Source organism: Neophocaena asiaeorientalis, unplaced genomic scaffold, assembly GCF_003031525.2.
Source record: "Neophocaena asiaeorientalis asiaeorientalis breed wild unplaced genomic scaffold, Neophocaena_asiaeorientalis_V1.1 scaffold14, whole genome shotgun sequence".
Classification (NCBI taxonomy): domain Eukaryota; kingdom Metazoa; phylum Chordata; class Mammalia; order Artiodactyla; family Phocoenidae; genus Neophocaena; species Neophocaena asiaeorientalis.
Window position 1 is genome coordinate 4123563 of NW_020175192.1, and position 27977 is coordinate 4151539.

Genomic DNA, 27977 nt, shown 5'->3' on the forward strand with positions numbered 1-27977 from the left:
CTCATTGCAGTGGCTTCTTTTGTTGTGGAGTATGGGCTCTAGGTGCAGGGGCTTCAGCAGTTGTGACACACAGGCTCAGTAGTTGTGGCTCGTGGGCTCCAGAGCGCAGGCTCAGTAGTTGTGGCAAATGGACTTATTTGTTCTGTGGCATGTGGAATCTTCCCAGACCAGGGCTTGATTCTTAACCACTGTGCCACCAGGGAAGTCCCGAGGTTGTTTTCTTACATTCCTAGTTTGTTGAGGATTTTTAATCATAAAAAGGGTATTGACTTGTGTATGCTTTTTTGTTTTTTATTTTAGTCATGTGAGCCTTATCTCTTATTTTCTCAGTTAATCTAGCTAAGTTTGCCAATTATGCTGATGTTTTCAAAGAATTAACTTTTTGTCACATTAATTTTTTTTTCTCTTCTCTAATTCTATTTATCCCTGCTTTGAGCTTTATTATTTCTTCCTTTCTGTCTGAGTTTCTATCTTTCTGAGTTCAGTTTGTTCCTATTTTTCTAGTTCTCTGATGTGTAAACTCATGTTTTTTCATTTGAGATATTTCTTCTTTTTTAATGTATTTGTTTACTGCCATAAACTTCCCTCTTAACAGAGCTTTTACTGGATCCCATAAGTTTGGATATATTGTATTTTCATTTTCTTTTTTCTCAGCATATTTTGTAACTTTGCTTTGTGATTTCTTCTTTGGAATCACTGGTGTTTAATGGTGTGTTGTTGGAGTCCCACACATTTGCAGATTTTCAAGTTCTACTTTTCTTACTAATTTGTAGTTTCATTCCATCAGGATCAGAAAAATATACTTTGTATAAAATCAATATTTTAAAGTTGACAGACTTGTTCTGTATCCTAACAAGTGGTCTACCTTAGAGACATTTCTGTGTGCACTTGAGAAGAACATGAGTTCTGCTGTTGTTGGATGGGATGTTCCACATGTCAGTTAAGACCAGTCAGTCTATCCTGTTGTCCATTATTTATGTAATATCTTTTGTCAGATTGTTCTGTCCACTATTCAAAGTGAAGTATTAAAGTCTATTATGTTGCTGTCCATTTAGCCTTTCAGTTTGGTCAAGAGGTGCTTCGTATATTTAGTGCTGTAATGTTTGGTGCATAAATATTAAATGATGTATCTTCTTGGTGAAGTGACCCTTTTATCATTATGAAATGTTCTTCCTGGTCTCTTTTAACAGTCTTGAATTTAAAGTATATTTTGTTTGATATTAGTATAGCCATGCCCAGCCCTCTTTTGGTTACTATTTGCATGGAATATCTTTTTCATCCATAACCTTTCAACCTGTGTGAGTCTTCAGATCTAAAGTGACATAGTTGAATCCTGTTTTTTAATCTATTTAGCATATACATGTCTTTTAATTCAGGAGTTTAATTCATTTACATTTAAATTAATTACTAATAGGAAGAACTTTTGCCGTTTTGTTAATTTTTTTCTTTATATCTTGTAGCTTTTTGTCCCTTTCATCTTCTCTTTCTGCCTTACTTTGTGTTACATTGATTTTTTTAAATTGTGAAATGCATTGGTTCCCTTGTCTTTTCCTTTTGTGTATATTGTAGGTATTTTGGTTATGGTTAGTTATGCAATTACTAAGAATATCTCAATTTTATAATTTTAAACTGAAAAACTGATAACAGCTTCACTTCAATTACATACATGTACTCTATTCCTTTACAGTTCTATCCTTCTCTTTATGTTATTGCATAGATATTAGTTCTGCCATTTAAATTCTATACAGGAGTTAAAAGTGCATATGTGCACCAAAATTATGAAGATATAAGCTAGTATATTTATCCATGTACTGACCTTCATTAGAGGATTTTATAATTTTCTTTTGGCCTTATGTTGCTATCGAGCATCCTTCCTTTTAACCTTGAAGGCCACCCTTTCTCATTTCTTATACATCAGGTCAGTTGGTAATAAACCCCCACAGCTTTCCTGGAAAAGTCTTCATTGTTTTTTGAAGGACAGTTTTACTGGATACAGTATTGTTGATTGACAGATTCTTTCTTTCAGCACTTTGAATGTATTTTTCCCAATACCTCTGGGCTGTAATGTTTCAGCTAAGAAATCCAATAATAACCTTGAGACCTCCCTGATAACTGACAATTCATTTTCTCTTGTTGATTTCGAGATCTATCCCTTTGTCTTTGACTTATAGTGGTTTTATTACAATACGTTTCTCCATAGGTCTCTTTTGATTTTCCTAGTTAGGGGTCATTGAGTTTCTTGAATCTGCATGTCTTCAGATTTCTAAAGTTTGTGTCAGTGATTTCCTCAGATAAGCCCTCTGTCCCTTTCTTTTCTCTCTTCTCTTTCTGAGACACCCATAATGCATGTATTGCTCTATTTGTTAGAGTCCATAAGTTCGTCTCTTTTTCTACATTTTGTTTTTGTTTTTTGTTTTTGCTCCCATGAAAAAGTGATTTCAAATGACCTGTCTTCATTTCTGATTTTTCTTCTGCCTGACCAAGTCTACTTTTGAAGACCTCCAGTAAATGTTTGTTTATTGATTTTACTTTACCACAGAATTTCTTTTTATAATATTTTATATCTCCCTATTGATATTTATATCTGGAATTTTTCAGATATTTAGGGCTGGATAATCATGTAAAAATCAATTAATTTAATTGATCCTATCAATAAGCTAAAATGGAAAATATTTGATTATATTGATAGATGTAGAAAACACATTTGACAATTCCAACACAATTTATGATTAAACTCACCAAAGTGGCAATAGAAGCAACTTCCTCAACTTCAGAAAGACTGTCTGCAAAAACAATACAGCTTACATCAAACTTAATGTTTAGAAATGAAATGCTTCCTACTAAGATTCGGAACAAGGCAGGAATGTAACCTGCCATTCTTATTCAGCTTTGTACTTGCATGCAAAACTAACGATACCAAATATTGTGAGGATTTGGAGCAACAGGTAGTCGCATTCATGTTGATGGGAATACAAAATGGTACAGCCACTGTGGTAGACAATTTGGCAATTTATTATAAACTTCAATATTGCCTTACCATATGATCCAGCAGCTGTCCTCTATACCATTCACAAAAATTAGTTGGAAACTTACATCCACAGAATCCTCAGACATGATTATGTATAGCGACTTTATTTATAATTGCCAAAAATTGAAATCACACAAGATGTCTGTTAATTGGTGAATGGATAGAGAAACTGGAGTTAATCCATAAAACGGAATATTATTCAGTATTTTAAAAATTAGCCATCATGCAATTAAAAGATGTGGAGGAATTTTAAAAGTAAAGTGGTTAGTGAAAGAAGCCAATTTTAAAGGGCCACACACTGTATTATTCCAACTCTATGACATTCTGGAAAAGGCAAAACTATGGAGATAGTTAAAAACATCATTGATTACCAACCAGGGCTTTGTGTGTTGCTTATATCACTACTTATGAATTTTTAGTTTTTTAATACAAGTATTCTGCCTTTAGAAAAAAAATGTTTGATTTTCTCTCCTAAAACTATTTTTGACATCAAAACTGATCGTCAGTTAAACCCTTAAGAATCTGTGTATTTTTCAGTGTTAACATTAAAAGTGATATAGTTACTGAAACAATGATTAATCTTCTCGTAATATTTTTTTAAGTTTATTAGAATTAAATCAGTAATGTGTCATGAAAACATATGATTAATCTTATTTTGTTATTTGTCAATGCCATTTGGGTTGAAAGTACTATTACTCAAAAAGAATAACAAAATTTAACTTTGTAAAATGCTCTTAAGAAAATCTTAAGATCTTTGGTATACTAGTTTATTAAATTAGTATTTGCATTTAGGTAATATGGCCACAATTACATGAAAAGACCAAGGGTTGAAAAAATAACTTAAGCAACCATTCTGTTTTTCATTTCTATTTAGTATCCAAAGATGATAACCTTAGAGGCATTTTCAGTTGTTTTGGCACAGTTGCTTGGAATTAACCTGGGATTAACATATAATAATGACATCTACAGTTGTTACTGTCCAGGAACTACATGCATAATGAATCCTGAAGCAATGTAAGATGTTATTTTTATCAAATCTTTGTCTTCTTTTGGGAGGTGTTTCTTACATTTCTTGATGAATAATTTCTCTCAATATAACTTGAATAAGAATATTTTTATTAAATACGTACAAGTTATTTTAAAGCTTATTAAAGGGAATGAGTATTGGATATTGTAGGAAATGTGCTTCATAGTTCTATATTCAGTGCTATCGTATCGAGTCATTGATGATGACTTTGTGTGGAGTGCTAGAACCTTGAGGTGAAATTCATTCATTATATCAAAAAAATTTTAAAGTATGTACTGTGTCACAAGTATTGTGTTTGTCATATAAATGATTAGCGAGATAGAAAAAAGCTATATACCTTATATTAGTCCATCAGGGCAGAAACTTAAACAGTTGAAATAAGAATAAAGAAGATTTAAACAGCTTATGATAAGTGCCAGGAGGGAAATAAATAGGGAATACATGGGGAGGAGAAACTTTCTGATAAAGTGGTCTAGGAAGTTTTCTATGAGGCAAAACTTATGTTAGGACCTGAAAGAGAAGAAATAAATCTAGTCATGTGAAGAACTTGTTGAAAACTTTTCAGGGAAAGCAAGTGAAGCGATACTTGGATAGCAAAAAATTTTAAGAGCTCACAAGACTGGAAAAAAGGGCTTGGGGGAGGGATAAAACAAAGAAACAAAAGAAATGGCTGAAACTATAAGGAAGAATGTTAAAGGCGTAGACATTTAAAAAAACAAAAAAGGAAAGTAAAATACAAAGAGGCTAAGGAACCAAGAGTCAGAGGAAGAAGTCCAGGAGGTACTAGGAAATGTAGGAAAGAGCCTGAGCAAGCAATCATGATGTGGAAATTGGGATTTTATGATAAATTTTAAAAAACACATTTTAATTGATTTATGCAGTATGGATAATATAATATATTTTGTAACATGAATGTTAAATATATCAGAAAGAATAGCAATATAGTAATATTGTTACTGAATTAAGTCCTATAGACCCTAGGCTCTCTGCCTGGGCAGGGGAGAGTTCTTTTTTTGTTTTATTCAAGAAACAGAGTAACGAAACCGAAGCTGAGATCCATCGACACAGCACAAGCTCTCCTCAGTGGGCAAGGAATGGAGAAGCAGGAGCTAAGTTCACAGATCAACTTCTCACCCGTGTGGTGAGAGGGATTTACTTTTAAAGAGTAAGGACAGAGGTTGGAAGAGTGAGGCTAATGCGGAGGCATATGCATTAGTCTACAAGGGCAGAGGCAGGGCTATTTTGAGGGAGTGGGGTGCCCCCTTTTATTAATCCTTTTTGTTCCTTAGTGGCCATTTATAGGCACTGGTAGGTGTGTCATTTAATAAACTAATATAGTAAAATCAGTGTATAATGAGACTCAGGGTCTGTTGGAGGTCAGATTCCTCGCCATCTTGGTCCCAGCTGGTTCCATCTGTTTGTTTGTTTGTAGCTTCCTTTTCTTATCTCTGGACCCTTTGCCTTAAAGATTTATGTTAACTCCTGATAAATGTGCACGTTGGCAGGTTTTGAGCAGAGACCTGGAGAACTTTGGCAACAGTATTTGGTAAATAATGATTCTCATAATAATCTACAGCAGTTTCATAAGACTGAGAGGAAGAGAGATGTCAAGAATTATTTATAGAGGTTCTGGTTCAAGATGGTGAGTTAGGAAGAACTTGAACTTCTGTCCACCCTCAAACAAGCCAACTCTATGGCTACGCATGGAACAATTTCCTCAGAAAAAACCAGAAGGCATGCTCAAGACACCTACACACACACACACACAAGACACCTACACAGAGGGCAAACGAGAAGAAACAACATCGAAGAGGGTAGGAAAGGCTAAGAACCAATCTCACCATAATTCCTAACCCCAGCAAGGTGTCCCACAATTGGGAGGGAACTCAAACCTAGAGATTCTCTCTGAGGGGTGAAGGATTTGAACGCTTATTGGACACCCTAACCGGTAAGACCTGCAACTGAGAGATGAACCCCCAAACATCTAGCTGTGAAAGACAATTGGACTTGCACATGTGAGCCAAATAAGGCTATAGTGAACCGAGAAAGAGATCTTAAAACTTTTGAACTCACTTGCCACCTCTGTGGCCTATTGAGAGGCACCCAGTCTTTATGCCAAAGAGGCTTATTTTCTCATATTAACGTGTTGGCTGGAAGGTCAGGCCTCTAACTGAACACACATCTAGAAGCCTGCTAAGGTACTCTCTGGGGATGGAGGCTGGTGGATGCCACCTTTGTGTTCTCCCTCTACCTCGCTACAGCTTTCTGGATTCTCCTGGAAAGGAGCTTGCACCGTCCCCTGGCACCCCAGTTTTTGCAGTTGCCACCCACAGGTTGCCACCTCTAGATCACTGGGCTCTGGTGGCCAGCTGGGTTTAAGCTCACAGGTCCCACAAAACTGTAAACAATGGAACAAGTTTTCTTAAACAGCTATGACCCCCAGGTCGCAGCGAGAGGCCACAGTCCTAGGAACCCAATCTTTCTGTGAAAGAGGCCTATTAGCTTATCTTCATAGCTGTGGCCTGAGGGGCAGGCTTCTAATGAAACCCATGTCTAAAGTCATACTGTAATCTTTTTCAGAGGGCTTGGAGGATGGGAACTATCTTCAAGGCCTCCATCTGCCATGTTCCAGAGAACCAGTGTCTCCAGGAGGGGAGTTTGTACAGGCTTCTGCTGCTTTAGTTTCTGTGGCTGCTGCCCAGGAGACACCCCCTGATGGCCCGGCTCTGGTGCCCAGAGGGACTTGCGTTCCTGGGTCCCCTGGGACTGTAACAGTAACGATTGGAGAGGTAGTTCATGGCGAGCTGTCACGCCAGGGCACTGCATGGGTAGCAGACTGAAACACACCCCAGATTTTCTGTGAAAGTGGCCCATTTACTTGTCCAGGAGCTTCTGCCTGAGGGGCATGCTGACTGTTTGACTCACATCTTAGGGCCAACGGTGATTCTCTCAACAAGCAGAGGCCAGTGGGCATAACTGTTCACCCTCCCCCTTCCTTGCTCCAGCTCCTCGGCGTCTCTCAGAAAGGCCCTTACAACCTTGTCTGGCGCCCTGAATTTTGTTGCTGCTGCCAGGGAACATGTGTAGACCACCTGGCTCGGGTGGCCAGCAGGACTTATGCTTGTGGGTACCACAGGATGGTAACCCACAGAGAAAGTTTCAGCTGGTTGCCACCTGCATGGCACAACAAACAGACCCTAGAACCAGAATTGCAGTCTTCCTGTGAAAGAAGTCTTTTAGCTTACCTTCATAACTGCTGCATGAGAATCAGGTTTCTAGTTAAACACAAATCCAACAACTGACTGTGATCCTTTCCAGAGACTGCAGAGGGCGAGTGCTATCACTGGACTCTCTATCTGCTGTACCCTAGAGTGCCAGTGTCTTCCATAGAGGAGCTTCTACAGGTGCCTGGTGCACTATTTTTTGTGGCTGCTGCCTTGGAGATACCTGTTGATCATGTAGCCCTAGTGGCAGGGGAGCTTGTGTTCCTGGGTTTCATGGAGCTATAACAAACAGGCAGTTCTTGATAGCAAAAGACCCTGAATAGCCATAGCAATCTTGAGAAAGAAGAACAAAGTTGGAGACATCATATACCTGATTCAAGGGCTAAGACAGACAAAAGCAAACAAGCCTGGAACATTTGTGTCAGAGTATAAGGAGGCGTTCAAAGGATTATGGAGATTTGTCACAGGGACACAAAGCAGTTTGAAAGGGGCTCCCCATAGGCAAATCTGGGACAATTTGAAAGTCATTTGTAATGTTCGTAATGGATTATAACCCACTGAGTGTAATAGGAAGATATGATTCCATATTCATGTAAATAGATGAATGAATTGAAAATGTGATTAGAAATGAGATTTTACATAAAAGTTCTCTTCAAATAATTATTAAGTGATAAGAAAGGAAAGAAATGTTAGAGTGAAGACTGGCAGACACACCTTAATCAACTGATCAAAGTGACTTTTACCAAAAACATAACAAGTTGAAATCATATGCTATCTGTTAGGATGCAATGGAGCAGACAGAGTCAACAACACTTCTGTGATGAGGTTACCAAGATGCATAACCTCAGTCTAACTATGGGGAAACATTTCATAAACCCAAATTGAGGGACATTTTACCAAATAATCAGCCTGTAATTATAAAACGTTTCACTGTCATGAAATTCAACAAAAATTGTAATCAACTAAGCTAAGGAGACATGAGAACTAAATGCAGTGGTTGAGTTTGAACTGGATCCTTTTGCTATAAAGTGCCAATACTGTGATGAAGGGGAAATTTGAATGTGATGTGAGGATTAGATTTTAGCACCATATCATTATTTCCTGATATTGAAGGTGTGATTTCAGAGAATTCATTACTATGTAAGAGTTATACATTAAAATATTGAGAGTAATCAGGATTTCCCGTTGGCAACTTACTGAACCATTTCAGGAAACGAAATTTGGTTTTCGTACTTTTGTATCATTTCTCTAATCTCACAGAGATTGTTACAAATTTAAACAAAAACCCATTAAACAGTACACTTAGAAATATAAAAATATCAAAATAAAAAGAATCTAGGGTTTATACATTCTATATACTCAGTGTTGAGATATTTTAATTAATTGATTTTGTTACCAAAGTACAAATAATTCTGACTTTTAATTAACACAGTCCACCATTGTTTATTCCTTCATTTTCCCATATTATTCCTAGTATGTTTCATTTTCTTAAGTAGAGGATGTTAAGGTTACATGATTTAGAATATATTAAACAAAACAGCGCTTGGCACACAAAAAGCTCTGTTTAAGTATGTCTTACTATTTTCATTATTATTGACAACACCATCATAATTATAATAATAATTATAATTTAATACAATTATATTAATGTATATTAATTATTATTATATATTATATTAATATATTATAATATATTAAATATTATTGATATATATAAATAATATAATAATAATTATGATGGTGTTGTCAATAATAATGAAAATAGTAAGACATACTTAAACAGAGCTTTTTGTGTGCCAAGCGCTGTTTTGTTTAATATATTCTAAATCATATAACCTTAACATCCTTTACTTATTAGATGTCTGTTATATTGAATTATAATAGAAACGAACTTATTCTTGCATTACTAATTGTATTAAAAATAAAGCACTCTCCCGTTTTGGCTATTCTCTAAGTGAGGTACTACAGAATTCATAGTACGTTATTGAAGGAGTATTACTTTGATACTGATTTTATTCCTTTTAACTGAGGAATATAATTTAATTTCAGACGTTCCCGTGGTGTAAAGTTTTTTAGCAGTTGCAGCATGGATGAATTCAAACATACAGCTTCACAGCCTGAATTTGAATGTCTTCAGAATCGAACAGTTTCAAAAGTGGTTCCACAAGGAAGAGTTTCAGTTTGTGGCAATGGAGTTCTGGAACTGCCAGAGCAATGTGATTGTGGTGGGCCAGAGGTTGGTGAGAAACATTAATAGCTTATCTAAAGATTTGTTTCTGTGGTCTTATAAATATAGTTGTGATATAAGTGGAACGACTTTTTTTTTTTAATGTTGCACCATTTTATCAAATAGCTAAGATGGGGAGATACAAGGCATGTGATAACTGGCTCATCCTGAATTTGAAACATTTGAAGAATTTAAGTTTGGGGTAAGTGCAGTGTGGTTAAAGAAGTAGATTTTCCTTGTTGTGTAAACATTACCCACCTTTCTGTATCATAAACATCAGTTCCAACAGTAGTATAATTATCACCTAAATCATCCCTGAATTCCTCCAAAGTGCCTGAATTGGATCACTGAGTTATTAAATGTATGCTGTTGTTCACCTCCTCATCTCCTACTTTCAGTTCTTGCATGTATAGAGCCTCATTTATTTTAACTTCGTTTTGCAGAATTGGATTAATCACAATCCTTGGTTTGTTGTTATATTTAGCTTTTTGCTATTTGTCTTCTTGTTTTTCATTTGTGATTGGTAAGATAGCTAATCATTGCATTTTGTTGTTGTTGCCTTCATATACTCGTGCGGTGATTATTTTAATGTTTCATATTTGCTTGCTGAGATGTAAGCTCTAATTGTTAGGAGCTAAAATCTGTATATTCTGATTGCATTATAATTTTTAAGTGAATGACTCAAATCTTCTGTATATTTTTACTAATTTTGTTTGCCTGAACTTTCAGCACTCGAGAAATAATATTGATATCTCCAACTATACAGTTGGATTTGCCTAATTCTCATTATCATTTACTCAATTCATATTTTATATATTTTGTATTTCTTTTATATGGTGTAAATTTATTTACAATTGTTGTACCTTCCTAGAAATTTAATACTTTACCTTCAAATACTGAATCTCTTTATTTCTAATGTTGACTTCTGTTTTCATGTCTATTTGGTCTGGTATATATCTGTATATCTGTATACATATTTTATGTCTATATCTATGCACACACTAGCTTCCTTAAATTAGTATTTCCCTGATATTTCTCTCTTCTCATTTAGGTTTTCTTTACTATTAAGTTCAGTATTTACCTTAGGTTTTAATTTATAATTCAGTCTGTTCTTGATTTATAAGATTAACTCAAATATTATTGTGATTAATACTTTTACATATTTTTAAATTAACTAAAGTCCATAGTTTATTCAGATTTCCTTTGTTTTTACCTAATGGCATTTTTCTGTCCCAGGATCTTTTCCAGGATACCTCATTACATTTAATTTTCTTATGCTCCTCTAGATTGCATATTTTTATAATTTTAGTTGTCTCAAAATTTTTATATTTTCTATATTCAATTTGCCACATTCGTTCTTAATTGAATTTTTGTTGAATCTGTTTATTTTGTTTTCCTTTCTTCCAGTATGTCTTTTAGTGATTTAGTCTATATGTACTGTTCATTTTCCTTTAGTGATTATCTTTGTATTTTTACCATAGATGTTTAATGGTAAACATCTATCTGGACCACCTTCTTCCCAGATCACAGTGTTTACAACCCAATTAACTTTCTTGTAAAATACTCTTGTAAAATATTTCATTTCTTTACATTAGAAAGTACTATGAAGAATTTATTCAGAAAATAGTTGCTTTATTTTACCTTCCATTCCTTTTTATCAGTGTTTTTGTATGTCGAAGTTTCTTTCAGAAATAATCTCCCATTTAATTATAATTTTCTTTAAAATATATTTTAGTACAGTTCTCTCTATAGTAAACTCTGCCCACTTTTGTTTAGCAGTAAATATTTATACCATTCCATTATTTCACTGTGATATATAATATATATGAAATATATACAGGAAATATGGATGAAGAGTGTAATACATAGATACTTAACAAGCACCTGAATACTTTGCACTAAGGTCAAAACAATCCTTACCTCTGCCAAAGAATTTCTTTGTGTGTCCACTCTCAATATGCCTCCTTTTCCCAATCATCATTTAGAATTTAAAGGTATCATTTCAGTACTTTCTTATCATAGTTTTAGTTTTACCTCCTATTTTTCCATCTTTATACAAGATAGTTTGATTAACTGTGTTCTACTATTATATAATTGGCAATCATATGATTTGTGTCATTTGCAGCTTGGTCTTTCACCCAGTATTGTACTTGGAACATCCATCAACTTTTGAATGTAGCTATATTCCAATTGTTTTCATTGCTTTTAGTATTGAGTTTATGAAAATTTCAGTTTATTTATGCATTATTTGTGAAATGAAAACTTAAGTTTATTTCAATTTATGGCTGTAAAGACTCATTTATTTATGAATTTCCTTGCACATGTTTCCTGCTGCACATGTGCCTGCGTTTCGCTAGGGTGTGTGTGTACCAACAAGTGAATGTGCTGTGTCATGAGGTATACGTGTATATATAACTTTGAGGATATCTTACTTACTTTGGGTTTTCCTATGGTTGAATGGTCTTTTCATGTCTTTTACACATTTGTCTGTCATTTCATTTGCATTCACTTGTATGAATTATCAGGAATTTATCACCAATATGCTGGAAGGCTAGGATGTATGCTGATTCTTCAGTAAACTAAGTTTTTTCGGCATGAGACAAGTCTTATAGAGAGGACCTTCAGTGACCTAGTAGTTTAGGTAAAGGAGTAGGTGGGCTATTTCTGTTTCTTATGGGTGTACAGCTTCCTGTTTGTGGACTTTACCAGTGTCAGAGGCCAATCTGTTTATAGTGGAACTTTCCCAGGAAGAGGTCTTCACTGAACCATGGGATAAAGTTCATTAGTTCCAAATTCCAGGAGCCAGTGGATATCAGGAAATTTAGGGCCATTGGATGAAATCAGCTGTGTAGGTGATCAGAGATGCCTGCGGTTGCAGGGGGTCCTAATCAGTTACAGTGCCCAGTGGCCGGGGTTTTTTTCCCTTTTATCCGGAACTGCTTTCAATGATTCTTCTGGCTGAGCTCCACCTACCCCCATTGAAATGTAACTGCTTGTTTTGTAAGTCAGTATAGATGGATTATTTGGATTGTAGAGTCTGTCTTTAGTCATATATGCTTAAATAGCATGGGATGCAAATTTTCTCAGTTGCAGACCATTCTAAAAGTGTTATGATTTTGACAGAATACCTATACATTCAATAATATTTCACACTGGTATAATAATATTTCAGATTTGGTATAATCCTGAGATGACATATTATTGTGGGGAGGAGAGTAAAGCGGTGCTCCAAGTCTTGTCTAATGAAATTGAAGTGAACTTCGTCAGCTTCCCAGAATGGAAGTTTTTACTGCTAGTGAAAAGTACTAGCAGTATCCAGTGCTATATGCTAAAGGCCAGTAGTGGCAAAAATTATTTTAATTATTGTTGATTTGTTAATCACTCTGGGAACAATGGTTTCCACTTCTGTTTAAACCTCAGTACTATAATGTATGGCTCTAATTACCTGTGACTTCCTCTAGCCAGACAGTACTTTTTTTTTTCTCGTTTGCAACATTTTACAACCTTGAAACACTTTAGGAGTATAGGCAGTTCTTAGTTTATCACCAACATACATCACGTCTGAGACCTGAGAACAAATTTATCCAATGATAGAGACTAACAAAAGAACAAAAATATATAAAAGACGTAAAACAAACTAATGGCCAGGGTAGTTCATTGTTTAATAAGCTCAGACATACACATTTGCAGAAATTTTAACTGGCTCTAAAGTTACTTGTAGCTGCTTGTGCGTGATGTGGACCATAGAACGTCCATGGCCTGCCCCAGCTAATTGCACAGTACGGAGTATCCTTGGCTTTCAAGGTGGCACCGTTGCCTGACTAGATGTGTAAATATCATCCATTTAGGAGTACTTGATTAGTAAGATTCATGTCTGCTGTGCAGAGGAATTGCTGTGTCATATCTGGAAAGGTGTCTATTGCAGTCAATGTCAAACAATACCCTCGAGAGGAGATTAGGGGCTAACATGCTGTATTTGTGAGGACTGGCCTTGTCCATTGCCCTGGGCTGTGTGCCCTGGATTTCCTTTTCTCACTTGACTGTAACTGGTAGAAAAGACACATTTGCCTGTCTTCCTCGGTCCCAAGTGCTGGAAACACTAGGTCTTGTTTTGGAGCCCAGTCTTGGATTATAAGTGGATTGCAAGTGTCTCAGAACACATAGATGTGTTATAAATTGTTTTCAATATCTAAACTTGCAAGCTGATTTTGATCTTTTGGGTCTAGTGAGATACGGAAGAGAGGTTTTACTATAATTTCCACCACCACACACCAAGTGCCTTCGGTCTGTAACTGTGCATCATATCTGGAACTGCCATTGCTATTGGAGCCACTGCCATGTTTCGCTTATATAAGCCACCTTTTACTGGCCAGGCAGGGCTATTATAAGAGGACAGATTTTCCTGAGTATCCCTGCATATGCTGTGTCCGTGATCAAGACAGTGATCTTCTGACCAGCTGCCTTTCCCCTTCCTATTCCTTTCTCCCTCTCCTTCCCACTGTATCTTGTGCCACGTCACAATAACAATGTAGATAGGCCAGGATAGCTATGTGGCTTCCAGTCATATCCTCGTCCCTACTTCCACGGTCTTAATCGTAGCATTTCCACATTGAGAGCGTCCCTTAAAATCAAGAGAACTGTTACGTTTATGTAGAATATCTATCCCCATCATCTCTTCAGCATAAATCTATTATTTGTGACTGTTTGGGTATGTGTTAGCCCTAAAGAACCCACCAGAAATGTATGTGATTTGAGAGCATTTCCAAATCTAGTAAGAATATTCTTTCAATCTCACCCCTGGGGACTTCCTGGTACTATAATGGCCTGTGCTCAGGATAGATGAAAAGCTTGACAACTTGGCTACCATCACTTCTCCAATCCATCTTGACCAGTATATATGGCTTTCATTTCATGTGGATGAAACCCTTTATTCTTGTCCTGTTTATTGTTGAAGGAGGTAAGATCTGTGTACAGAGTGGGTACCAAACATTTGGGGTGAATGCCAATCAAATGGTATCATGTCAGACAGGATAGTCTGCCAACAGTAAATACATGGTGTCCAGGAATAATTCCTGCTCACAGCCCAAACCTTAAAGTACCATGGCTATTCTGTAGCCCAGTAGTGAGAGAGACTTTCTCCGAAGGGCAGACAAACAATTTCCTCATTAGATTCTCTCTGGCCTAATATCCATGTCTACATGAACATAGGACTCAGACTTGAACCATTGATTTTTCTGTCCCTTGGCCTGCAGGAAATTACATTTAGCTTTTGCCAAGGTGTCCATTCTGGGTAGTTTATTGCCCAGTTCCTAAATAGTTTTTCAAAGATTATTCCTGCGATACAAGAGTATGTTCAGTTGTCTCTGATAGCCTGTTTGCACTGTGTGGATGAACTGATTAATCTGATTTGGGTCACTATTTCATCATCTGGGCACTCTCAAGTCTTCATTTAAAATCCAAGATGGAGTGACAGTGGACCTAAGGGAAGAGGTAGCTTGCCCCACTGGATTTCAAGGGTATGTATTGGAAAATGAGAATTCATCTTGGATAGGCCACTGTTTTATTATAGCTGTAAAGACTGTTAAGAGAAACAGGGGCATCCCTCGTGGCACAGCGGTTGAGAATCTGCCTGCCATTGCAGGGGACACAGGCTCGATCCCTGGTCTGGGAAGATCCCACATGCCGCAGAGCAACTGGGCCTGTGAGCCACAACTACTAAGCCTGTGCATCTGGAGCCTGTGCTCCACAACAAGAGAGACCGCGACAGTGAGAGGCCCGCACACCACGATGAAGAGTGGCCCCCGCTTGCCGCAACTAGAGAAAGCCCTCGCACAGAAACGAAGACCCAACACAGCAAAAATAAATAAATTAATTAATTAATTAAAAAAAACAAAACAAAAAAAAAACGAAAACAAGACACCAGGCCCCAAATGGAGTCCCTTATGCTAAACCTCACATCACCAAATTGAGAGATGTACCTTAACTACACTTTTGGCTCTTCCAGAAATGGAATCTTAAACCAGTCAATCAGGAATCACCTGGCCAGCACTAGTTAGGTAATCTGCCTGATAGACCCCTGCCATCCCCTAAAGGAAAGTAACTTTGCAATAATCAGCCCACCTTTTTGCCAGTATAACTTCCTTGTTCCCACTCCCTTCTGCCTATAAAAGTCTTCCATATTTTACAGCTCTTAAGAGTTTCTTTCTTTTTTTTTTTTTACTTTTTTTTTCTTTTCTGGCCATGCCGTGTGGCATGCAGGATCTTAGTCCCCTGACCAGGGATCAAACCCGTGCCCCCTGCAGTGGAAGTGCAGAGTCTTAACCACTGGACCACCAGGGAAGTCCCGTGGAGCTTCTTTCTAACTGTTAAATTGGATGCTGCCCATTTTGAATCAGTTTTTGCTCAAATAAACTCTTAAAAGTTTTAATATGCCTCAGGTTATCTTTTAACAAAACCTACTGCAGTAAGCCCCGTTAGGTCTTTACATTCTCTTTCTCCACATCCATGTCATTAGACAGTGTGTTCATTGACCAGTGGTGCTTAGAGCATGAGGTTGGTTCTGAAAGTGACTGAGTGACTTTGAAGCCTTCATATCCAGCAAAACTTACATGGATCCATAATATGCTATTTGGATGAGACTTTATGACTTCACCAGGCTTTTGCCTAAGCACATCTCTAATTTCTTTCTTTTCTTACTCATTGTAAGAACATATCTCAGTAAATTTGGGGGTGACTAAACCGGTCTTGATCACCAGGACTTTTCTATCTATAGTTATGGCCACCAGCAGAAGGGAAGTAGTTTTTATTTTCTTGAAAGTATAGGTGGGTGAACAGCAAGCCCAATAAACTTTGTTTCGTGTCACAAGACCATCACTTCCCACTGATGGAACCTTTCAGGGGTCTCAACAACAGTGGTCAAAAACCATTTGCCCTCACTGTCACTGAAGACTTTACTGAACAAGTCTGCTTCTGCATACCATACCTGGCCAGATGATCCACAGGACCTATCTGCCTTTATGTCCACAAAGGCATTGTGATCTTGTCTTTTCTTGTCTGCACAGAGACTCATGATGTGTCTAGGTGGCCTTCATTATACTTATTTATATTTTCTTTCTGACTTGCTGAGTTTTTGAATTTGAGTGATGCTACACCTGATTAAATGTGGAAAATATGTAGAACGTTTACATTACCACAGACAGTTTTCCCTTACCTCATCCAAGTCAATCCCATAAATATCTAAACTTCTAATTTCTGTCACAACACATTCATTGTACTATTAAGTTTGTAACAAAGTGTCAAAATGCTTTCCAAAATGGTTGTAATATTGTGCATTCCATCCATCTATGTATAACAGTGGCGGTTGTTCTGAATCCTCACCACTTTTGTTACTGCCAGTCTTTTTCATTTTAGTCATTTCAGTTTGTGCTAGTATCTCATTGCAGTTTTAGTTTGTATTTTCCTGATGACTAATTATATGGGACAGTATTTCATGTGATTATTGGGCATTCATATGTTTCCTTTTTAAAATGTCTGTTCAAATATTTTGCAAAGTTTAATGGGGTTGTTTGTCTTTTTATTATATACTTACAGGAATTCTTAATATAAACTATACACAAGCCTTTGCCAGGTTTTCTCCCAGTATGTGGCTTAGCTTTGTGTTTTCTTAATGATATCTTTCAAAGAGTCAAAGTTTTTAATTTGATGAAGTCCAGTTTATAATTTTCTTCTTTGATATATTATGCTACTTGTAGCCTATCTATCCTAAATTTGTGAAGCTTCCTTGTAAATGTTCTTCTAGAAGTCTACAAATTTTAGTTTTTATGTGTATGTGTATGATCATTTTGAGTAATTTGTGGCACTTTGTAAGTTAAGGATCAAGGTATATTTTTCTCAAGATATTCAATTGTTCTAGACCCATTTGTTGAAGAGACTGTCCTTCCCCCATTGAATTACCTTGGTACATTTACTGAAAAACAATTCATGACATACTTTGTGTTCCAATAATCTACATATCTATCCAGTACCAGGTCTCCTTATCCTAATGCACAAAATCAGGTAAAATATATCTTCATGTTTGGTTACTTCTTTCTCAAGATAGATTTGGGTATTTTAGGTCTTTATATTTCTATATAAAATTTTAAATCAACTTTTCCATTTCTACCCACCCCCTAAAAAAAAAAAAACTTGAAATTTTAAAAAAAATCTAAAGATGAATTTATGGAGAATTGAATAGTATACATAATGTGTTTTTCAAACCATGAACATGGTATATTGTTCCATTTATTTAGGTGTCTGTAATTACTTAAATTTAACCCTAAGTAGTTCATGTTTTTGGATATTATTGTAAGTTGCATATTTTTTTTTAAAAAAATCAATTTTCAATGCACTTTGCAAGTATATAGAAATAAAATTAAATAATGAAAGTTGTTGATTCCTCCTGTAGTCAGCTTAGCATTACTTTGAATGACTGGTTTATATTTTGGAAAATACCTGCAAAATGCCTAAGTCAAAATTATCAAATAACCAGTAAATATCTGAAAAAGAGGATGCTTATGGTGTTTATTCCAGAAATAGAGAAATGTTTCAGTATTTTTCAACATATATCATTAAAGTAACAGAGAGATAAAAATTACAAGATATTAAATATTGAAGAAACATTTGATAAAATGTTTGGACTAGGAGTAAAAGAATGTTCTTTGATTTCTCAGATTTCTCAATGATAAACCACAGTTACCTATGTTACAAAGTCCTCACTTCCAGTCCCATGATGGAATTCCATTTTTAAACTACATGTCATAAAAGGCCAATTTCTAAGCCTGGTATTTAGTCTAGGTTTCCATTATACACTGAGTATTGTCCAAATATGTTTTGCACTGTAGTAGGCTTTCTCTTTGATTCTAGGTTGTTAGAGATTTCCCTTTCACGTCATTGATTTTTGTTTTATTTTCCCCAATGTTAATGTGTTTAATCTTCCATCTTCACTAAATTCTCTTGATAGTTTTCATTAAAATATTTATATTGTGAAACATAACACATTCTTCTTAATAATGAAACATGAAAATTAAAAAAGAAAGAATATCATCTGATTCCTGTAAATATTACAAAGTGTTATATAGTAATAGAATTTGGGATATACTTTAATAATATGCAATTAATGTAATTGAAGACATTATATCTAATTTTATATAGGACATTATATGAGTATCCAGGTATAATAAACTATCAGGAATAACTTATTATTCTATAAACACAACTGATAATTTAATTTTGGGGGGAAAAGAATACATTATTATAGTTACTTTTACAACATACTATTCAAAATATTTAATGTCAAATAAAAATACATATATACACACATATATGTATATATATAACACAAAACTTTTACACACACACTGTACCTTCACATATTTACTGGGTTAGGGTGGAGGAAAGTTTTATACATAAACTTTTAGAACAAATACCAAAGAAAGTTGGCAGTTGTCAGATTTCACAATATCATAATAACAAAAAACTAAAAAAAAAAAAACTGCCAAAATAGAAATAAACTGTCATGACAAATTGTAAAACACTGTAAAATATATTAGTGGCTAGGGGTTAACATCATTAATATAAAAGTGCTTACAAATAAAGGAAATAAACAGAAGACTACTTCAACAAAAAGTATGCATAAAAGTATAAATCAGATTGTGCAGATATGTAAAATGTTCAGCACATTAATAATAAAACTAATAAAATTGAAACAGATATAAACACTTAGTAATTTGTGCCTATCCACTTTACTTATTTATTTATTTTTATTTCCATAGGCCAAGAAAAATGTCATTTTTTTTTTTACATCTTTATTGGAGTATAATTGCTTTACAATGGTGTGTTAGTTTCTGCTTTATAACAAAGTGAATCAGTTATACATATACATATGTCCCCATATCTCTTCCCTCTTGCGTCTCCCTCCCTCCCACACTCCCTATCCCACCCCTCCAGGTGGTCACAAAGCACCGAGCTGATCTCCCTGTGCTATGCGGCTGCTTCCCACTAGCTATCTGTTTTACGTTTGGTAGTGTATATATGTCCATGCCACTCTCTCACTTTGTCACAGCTTTACTTATTTTAAAATATTATCAGTCTTCTTTAACATCACTCTTACACTGAATAGATAACTATATAGAAAGAAGGAAATAGTGTATATTATGAAGAGCCTTTAATATTTTTAAATTCTTTGACCTAATAACTTCTAGAATCAATCTTTCATATACAATCTTAGAACTAAAAAATGACAAATTTTCTTTGAAATGTCATTTACAACGATAATATGCTGTTGTAATTTAGAAGCTCTATTTTGTCACATCCAAATATTATTACATATTCACAGGATGATATCTTGAAGAGACTTGATAAGATGGGTAACCACTTAAGATGTAGTAAGTGAAAAAAATCTCAAAATTTACAATTCCTATATTTATGAACACAAAGATTGAAATAAATTGCATTACATTTTTAACAGTTCAAATCCTTGAGCATGGAACCATGAATAATTTCATTGCCATCTTTTTTTTCTATATCAAAATATATTATGTTTAGGTATATATATTAAGTGGTGTTAAAAGTAGATACAGAAGTAAAAATTATACTGTGATTGTAATTAACTTAGAGACATACTTTAGTATATTATGACAATAAATAAAATGATTTATTTTATTGAAAATTCCTTTTATTTAAATTGATTGCATTTGCTTTTTAGCAATGCTCTCATAAAAAATGCTGTGATGCTGTAACATGTTTTCTGATTGGAGATGCAGACTGTGGTACAGGACCATGCTGTGACAGAAAAACTTGTCTGGTAAGTTTTCAAAATATTGCCTTATTTTCTTTCATGAAATTTTTATATTCTTTTGGGTGCGTTTTGTAGCACTTTTTTTCTGCTTTTATTTTTACTCATGTTTCAAATTATATTACTTTATGTACTCGATTCATACACAGTTGATTTCAGAACTGAGAGAAGGTCCTTAGATCTTTTTCAACCTCTTTCGTAGTGCTGCCTCTTACTGTATTGTTTCAATCTCTGCTCAAGACCCATCCTCTTATTGCATTTAATAACAATTCCAGATAATTTGGGTGCTGTGAGTTCCTCTTGGTCGTGCCTGAATGTAGCTCTTCGTGATTGAACGACTTATGACAAAATTATGAATAAGCCACCCAACACACACTTGACATGCAATATTTGAATAAACAGACAATAATAATTAAAATGCCTCATTTTGAAAGTAGCAGAAAAGGAATCCATATAGAATAGTCAGCAATATGTAGCATATCTAATAGTGAAGATTAGCTTTGGCAAGACCCTGGAAGTGACTGACTGAACCCTTGACTTCCCTTGGGAAGTTTTCCATTCAATTTTCCTTCATGGCCACATCTGATAGGAGACTGGGTAAAATCTCTGTTCTAGGGATTGCTTCATTTTAGTGACTCACCGTTTTTGTGTCACTTTCAGGGGTCTGTGACAAACATAAAGACTGATTAATGAGAGGTTTTGCTGCCAAGTTTGTTTTTTCTTTGTCCATGAAATCTCTCCAAACATTATTTTACTTTGCTCTATGCATGTTCTTTTTCACCCAGTGGGCTAGTTTTTAAAGTCAGTGGTCATTTGTTTCAAGGCACATGAATGTAGAGGCCAGCCTAGGGTTTCCACGTCTTAGCAATAAACCTTGCTGCCCTTTCCTTCACCAGAGCTCTCATCTTAGTCTTTGTCTCCAAATCAGTGGAAATGAGCAGTCAGACATTTCTAAGCAGTCCATTGCCCTCTGCCTACATCTCAAAGGATAATTCTTTACAACAGAGGTAATTGCTACATTTGGTTGAATGAAAATTCATAGTATAAGTTACTAGGGAGGGCTTCAGGGTAACAGCTAAATGTCCTATGTTAGTTCACATTAATTTTATTATGCATTATAGCATAGAATTTGGCTTTTGCTGTCATTTAAAGGCTCACAGGTGCCTTACACTCTGCTCTCTTACGGGTGGCCATAAGCTTAAAAGGCTTTCCATTTTCTTCTCTGTCCACTTCCAGTTAGGCTAGTTTCCACTGACTTCTGTCTGCAATTTAGTGATCTGATCCAGTTTTTTCTTATAAATTTTCATTTTAGATGGACACAAGTCCAAGTGAAAAGACATGGAAGACCAATAGTCTAACCAGCTGTTTTTCTGACACGTAACAGTGATTAATATGTTTTTAGCCAGTACCCAGACATTCCTATATGAAATTTAAGAAACTGTGATTGGTACTGCATAACACCAGTTATTATGGGTCCGTTGTATCTTGATCAACAGCCAAGCAAAGAATAACAAACACTTACGAAGCTTAAGTAAGGCGTGAGTCTAGCTTTGTGCTCAGGTGAATCTTTGTTTGGAAAAGGAGCAACAGGATTCTTATTCTGCATCTGTTGGATATCCTTGCCTTTTTGCTGGCAGTTCTCAAACACACTTTTCCTGTAGGCAGTACAGATAGCTCATTGAAGTTCCTGGCTTTCCTAGTCCATAGTGTGTGATGTTTCAGAAGAGCAGAGGGATCCTCTGTTTCCCAACATTGATCTCCACCCCTGGTCGAGGCAGAAACCCTGACCCACCACTACGTTCTAAGTTAAATTCCCACCACTGTGTCTAGGGAGAAGGGTTCTGATTATCATCCTGAGTCAGCAGCAGTTTCATGTCAGCTATAAACTCCTCATGGTGGAAGTGGAGTTAGTCCTGAAAGGAAAATTACTTGAAATGCAAAAAGGATAAAGATGTCCATTAAGAAACATTTTAGAAACATGGCAAAGACTGGCATCTGAGTTAGTTAAAACATCTCAGGAGTGCAACTAATTAGTCACCAAGAATCAAAAGCTGGAAAACAAATACACGTCGTTTTATATCAAATATTTTCTATTTATCTTGAAGTAAATACTCAGGATAACCAGAGCATTTTAACTATGAGAACTTTCACCAGAGCCATTGTTTTAAATTGAAGCGCAAATCACACAATAAAGAATTAACCGTTTTCAAGTGAAAACGGTTCAGTAGCATTTAGTGCGTTCACAATGCGGTGCAACCACCTCAACCTGGTTGCATAGCAGGTTCCTCATCCAAACAGAGATCCTGACCCATTATGCACTTGCCTTCCTTTCTCCCTTCCCCTCAGTCCCTGGCAACCAGCCATCTGCATTCTGCCTCTATGGATTTACCTACTCTGGACATTTCATATAGGTAGAACCATACAATGTGTGACCTTTGTGTCTGGTTTTCTTCACTAAATACAGTGTTCTGAAGTTTCAATCACCTTGTAGCATAAACCAGTACTCTATTCCTTTATGTGGCTGAACATATTCCATTGTCCATAGGACAATTTGTTTATCCATTGATGGACATTTGGCTTCTTTCTGATCTATTCCACCAGAACTTTTAAGTAAATTCATAATTTAAATACTTACAAATGTATTAATGATGGAAATGATAGTTACAAATACAATCCTCCTATTTAAATTTGTATATTTTGTTTTACTACTTTAAGAACAAATATTTGGTTTTCTTTGTCTCACAGATAGCTGAAAGAGGACATGTATGTAGGAAAAGCACGGATATGTGTGATTTTCCAGAATTTTGCAATGGGATAGCTGAGTTTTGTGTACCTGATATGAAATCTGCTGATTTAGAACTGTGCAATAATAAGACTGCCTTTTGCTATCACGGAGTATGCCAAGATACAGATAAACAGTGTGCGGAGTTGTTTGGAAAATGTAATGGTTGTATTTTTTTTCTGAGGTTTATTTTTAAACTATATTTGTTTCTTAAGTCAGTAATACACCCTATAGCCATAATAATAATTATTGCTTAAATCTAAATTTGGAGATAAAACTGCAAAACAAAGCATCGTTGACCTATGTCAGGAGGTAGAATAGATCTAGTGAGTACGAGACAAAAAGAATAGGATATTAGTCAAGTTTCAGGTGATTGGTGGAAATGGCGTAGACTATTAGAATTGCAGATAAGTGAGCAAATGATTGTTTTACTTCTTAATCATTTATGGACGATAATAACAATTTCTATTCTCGAGTAGGTAGTTTTTAGTTAAGTGTTTCTCCTTCATATATAGCCAGTAGATGGCACCCAATATTTATAGTAGATGACACTGCCTGGGCTTTGTTGTCTAAATGCCTTTGTATAAATTTACCACGCTTTTAATTTTTTTTTTAAGATGAGTAATTGAAACTTTATTTATATTTTCAGTTTCGAAGGGGGCTTCTGCTCTATGTTCACAAGAAGTGAATATGTATACAGATGACTTTGGAGACTGTTATGGTCGTTTTTGTAATTATCGGTGCGTATTTAGAAAAATACACATTTTCCAAATGCACTGTGTGTGTATGTGTGTGTACTGCAAAGAATCACTTAATACAAATGAGAGATGAATATAGTATATAAAGATAAATTTATATGGTGCACTTCGTAAGATGGTGTATGTTCTTTTTAAAAAAATTTTTTTAACATCTTTATTGGAGTATAATTGCTTTACAATGGTGTGTTAGTTTCTGCTTTAAAACAAAATGAATCAGCTATACATATACATATATCCCCATATATCCTCCCTCTTGCGTCTCCCTCCCATCCTCCCTATCCCACCCCTTTAGGTGGTGAAAAAGCACCGAGCTGATCTCCCTATGCTATGCAGCTGCTTCCTACTACCTATCTGTTTTACATTTGGTAGTGTATATATGTCCATGCCACTCTCTCACTTCGTCCCAGCTTACCCTTTCACCTCCCCGTGTCCTCAAGTCCATTCTCTACATCTGCATCTTTATTCCTGTCCTGCCCTTAGGGTCTTCAGAGCCATTTTTTTTTTTTTTTTAGATTCCATATATATGTGTTAGCATGCGGTATTTGTTTTTCTCTTTCTGACTTACTTCACTCTGTATGACAGACTCTAGGTCCATCCACCTCACTACAAATAACTCAGTTTCATTTCTTTGTATGGCTGAGTAATATTCCATTGTATATATGTGCCACATCTTCTTTATCCATTCATCTGTTGATGGATACTTAGGTTGCTTCCATGTCCTGGCTATTGTAAATAGAGCTGCAGTGAACACTGTGGTACATGACTCTTTTGGAATTATGGTTTTCTCAGGGTATATGCCCCATAGTGGGATTGCTGGGTGGTATGGTAGTTCTATTTTTAGTTTTTTAAGGAACCTCCATACTGTTCTCCATAGTGGCTGTATCAATTTACATTCTCACCAACAGTGCAAGAGGATTCCCTTTTCTCCACACCCTCTCCAGCATTTATTGTTTGTAGATTTTTTGCAGATGGCCACTTTGACTGGTGTGAGGTGATATTGTCACCTTATTTTTGATAAAGGAGGCAAGAATATACAATGGAGAAAAGACAGCCTCTTCAATAAGTGGTGCTGGAAAAACTGGACAGCTACATGTAAAAGAGTGAAATTAGAACACTCCCTAACATCATACACAAAAATAAACTCAAAATGGATTAATGACCTAAATGTAAGACCAGGCACTATAAAACTCTTAGAGGAAAACATAGGCAGAACACTCTGACATAAATCGCAGCAAGATCCTTTTTGACCCACTTCCTAGAGAAATGGAAATAACCAAAATAAACAAATGGGACTTAATGAAACTTAAAAGCTTTTCCACAGCAAAGGAAAACATAAGACAAAAAGAGAACCCTCTGAATGGGAAGAAATATTTGCAAATGAAGCAGCTGACAAAGGATTAATCTCCAAAATATACAAGCAGCTTATGCAGCTCAATATCTAAAAAGCAAACAACCCAGTCCAAAAGTGGGTAGAAGACCTAAACAGACATTTCTCCAAAGAAGATACACATTTTGCCAACAAACACGTGAAAGGATGCTCAACATCACTAATCATTAGAGAAATGCAGATCGAAACTACAGTGAGGTATCACCTCACACCAGTCAGATGGTGTATGTTCTGAATAGCTTTTGTGTTATGCTCTGAATAACATTGTGAATTATCCTCATGTTTTGAACTGTTATTTAAACAATATATTGTGTCGCTAAGTGACATATGGGTAATTTTTTCTGTGTTATATTACAGGGATATCTATTGTGGAAAGTTAGTTTGTCTCTGGACACGTACAGAAGTAGTGCCATTTAAAAATTTTGATACTCAATATACTTTCCTTGGAGGCATTGTGTGTCTAAGTGCACATCTAAGAAATTCAACACCAATAACCTTCCGAGATGATTATACCTATGTAAAGAGTGGCACTATGTGTGGTCCAAATCAGGTAAACACAAATTCTTCGTGATTCTATACGTGGTGTGTGAGCGTCTTAGTGTCTGTGTATGTGTGTTTGTGTATGAGAGAGAGAGAGAGGGCACTTAAGGTTTTTAATTTGTAATTGTTACCAATTTTGGTTACTGCGTCATGATCTTAAGCCTTAAAGGTCAAAATTTCTATTGATCAAAGGAACACTTGCTTTACTTTTTGTCATTTTTCATTATGAATTTTACTGTAGATATTTAAAGTTGTGTACTCACACTTGAGTATCTTACTTAACCTCTTTGTTAGGCCAGCAATAATTTGTGTAAAACAAGGAAGAGAAAAGAATCAAATAATACACCCCAAAAGCAGGTCAGAAAATCCTGAATAATAAGAACAACAAAGAGAATTAATTTGATTCTAATAAAACTAAAATATTGATTTGCTCCTTAGCCTACTTCCCTAATTCTTTTTCCAAAAGCACAATATACTTGTTAACAATTTGCCCTTTCTCAAGACACAAGAATAAAACAGAGTTTAAGCTTTGTTTGTTTTTCTTTTTGTTAAACATTTGAAGAAACATAATAGATGATTTTAAACTAGTACCACTGAAAATTTAGTTGACTAATGTAAAACAGTACACAATTATCTCACATTTAAATTTAAATAATTTAAATGGAGGTATAATATTTTAAGAAAAGAAAAAATAAGAGAAAAATGGAAGTGAATAGTAAACTTATCTCAGAATGGGAAGAGATATTCTCACATAAAAATGATGAAGTAATCACAAAGTAACATACTGGTGCTGACTACGTTATAAAGTAATATGTCATCCCTTTGAAGATCATTTAAAATTAAGTGCCACAAAAACAGAAATATAGATCAATGGAACAGGATAGAAAGCCCAGAGATAAACCCACTCACATATGGTCACCTTATTTTTGACAAAGGAGGCAAGAATATACAATGGAGAAAAGACAGCCTCTTCAATGAGTGGTGCTGGCAAAACTGGACAGCTACATGTAAAAGAATGAAATTAGAACACTCCCTAACACCATACACAAAAATAAACTCAAAATGGATTAAAGACCTAAATGTAAGGCCAGACACTATAGAACTCTTAGAGGAAAACATAGAACACTCTATGACATAAATCACAGCAAGATCCTTTTTGACCCACCTCCTAGAGAAATGGAAATAAAAGCAAAAATAAACAAATGGGATCCAATGAAACTTAAAAGGTTTTGCCCAGCAAAGGAGAACATAAACAAGACGAAAAGACAACCCTCCGAATGGGAGAAAATATTTGCAAATGAAGCAATTGACAAAGGATTAATCTCCAAAATATACAAGCAGCTCATGCAGCTCAATATCAAAAAAACAAACAACCCAATCCAAAAATGGGCAGAAGACCTAAATAGACATTTCTCCAAAGAAGATATACAGATTGTCAACAAACACATGAAAGGATGCTCAACATCACTAATCATTAGAGAAATGCAAATCAAATCTACAATGAGGTATCACCTCACACCAGTCAGAATGGCCATCATCAAAAAGTCTACAAACAGGGCTTCCCTGGTGGCGCAGTGGTTGAGAGTCCGCCTGCCGATGCAGGGGATGCGGGTTCGTGCCCCGGTCTGGGAGGATTCCACATTGCCGCGGAGCGGCTGGGCCCATGAGCCATGGCCACTGAGCCTGCGTGTCTGGAGCCTGTGCTCCGCAACGGGAGAGGCCACAGCAGTGAGAGGCCCGTGTACCACACACACACACACACACACAAAATGTCTACAAACAATAAATGCTGGAGAGGGTGTGGAGAAAAGGGAACCCTCTTGCACTGTTGGTGGGAATGTAAATTGATACAGCCACTATGGAGAACAGTATGGATGTTCCTTAAAAAACTAAAAATAGAACTACCATACCACCCAGCAATCCCACTACTGGGCATATACCTTGAGAAAACCGTAATTCCAAAAGAGTCATGTAGAAAAGTGTTCACTGCAGCTCTATTTACAATATCCAGGACATGGAAGCAACCTAAGTATCCATCGACAGATGAATGGATAAAGAAGATGTGGCACATATGTACAAGGGAATATTACTCAGCCATACAAACAAATGAAATTGAGTTATTTGTAGTGAGGTGGATGGACCTTGAGTTTGTCATACAGAGTGAAGTAAGTCA

At 35.8% G+C, this 27977-nt stretch overlaps 1 protein-coding gene across 1 annotated transcript in view; it reads left to right on the plus strand.

Annotated features, from left to right (window-relative positions):
- The window catches only part of LOC112413120 (A disintegrin and metallopeptidase domain 3-like), a 107429-nt gene that overhangs the window by 52080 nt on the left and 27372 nt on the right, over positions 1 to 27977 (plus strand). The window contains 6 exon segments of the mRNA XM_024764982.1: positions 3903 to 4042; positions 9329 to 9515; positions 20248 to 20346; positions 23083 to 23278; positions 23769 to 23859; positions 25622 to 25814. Of these exon segments, the coding sequence (XP_024620750.1) occupies positions 3903 to 4042; positions 9329 to 9515; positions 20248 to 20346; positions 23083 to 23278; positions 23769 to 23859; positions 25622 to 25814 (906 nt within the window).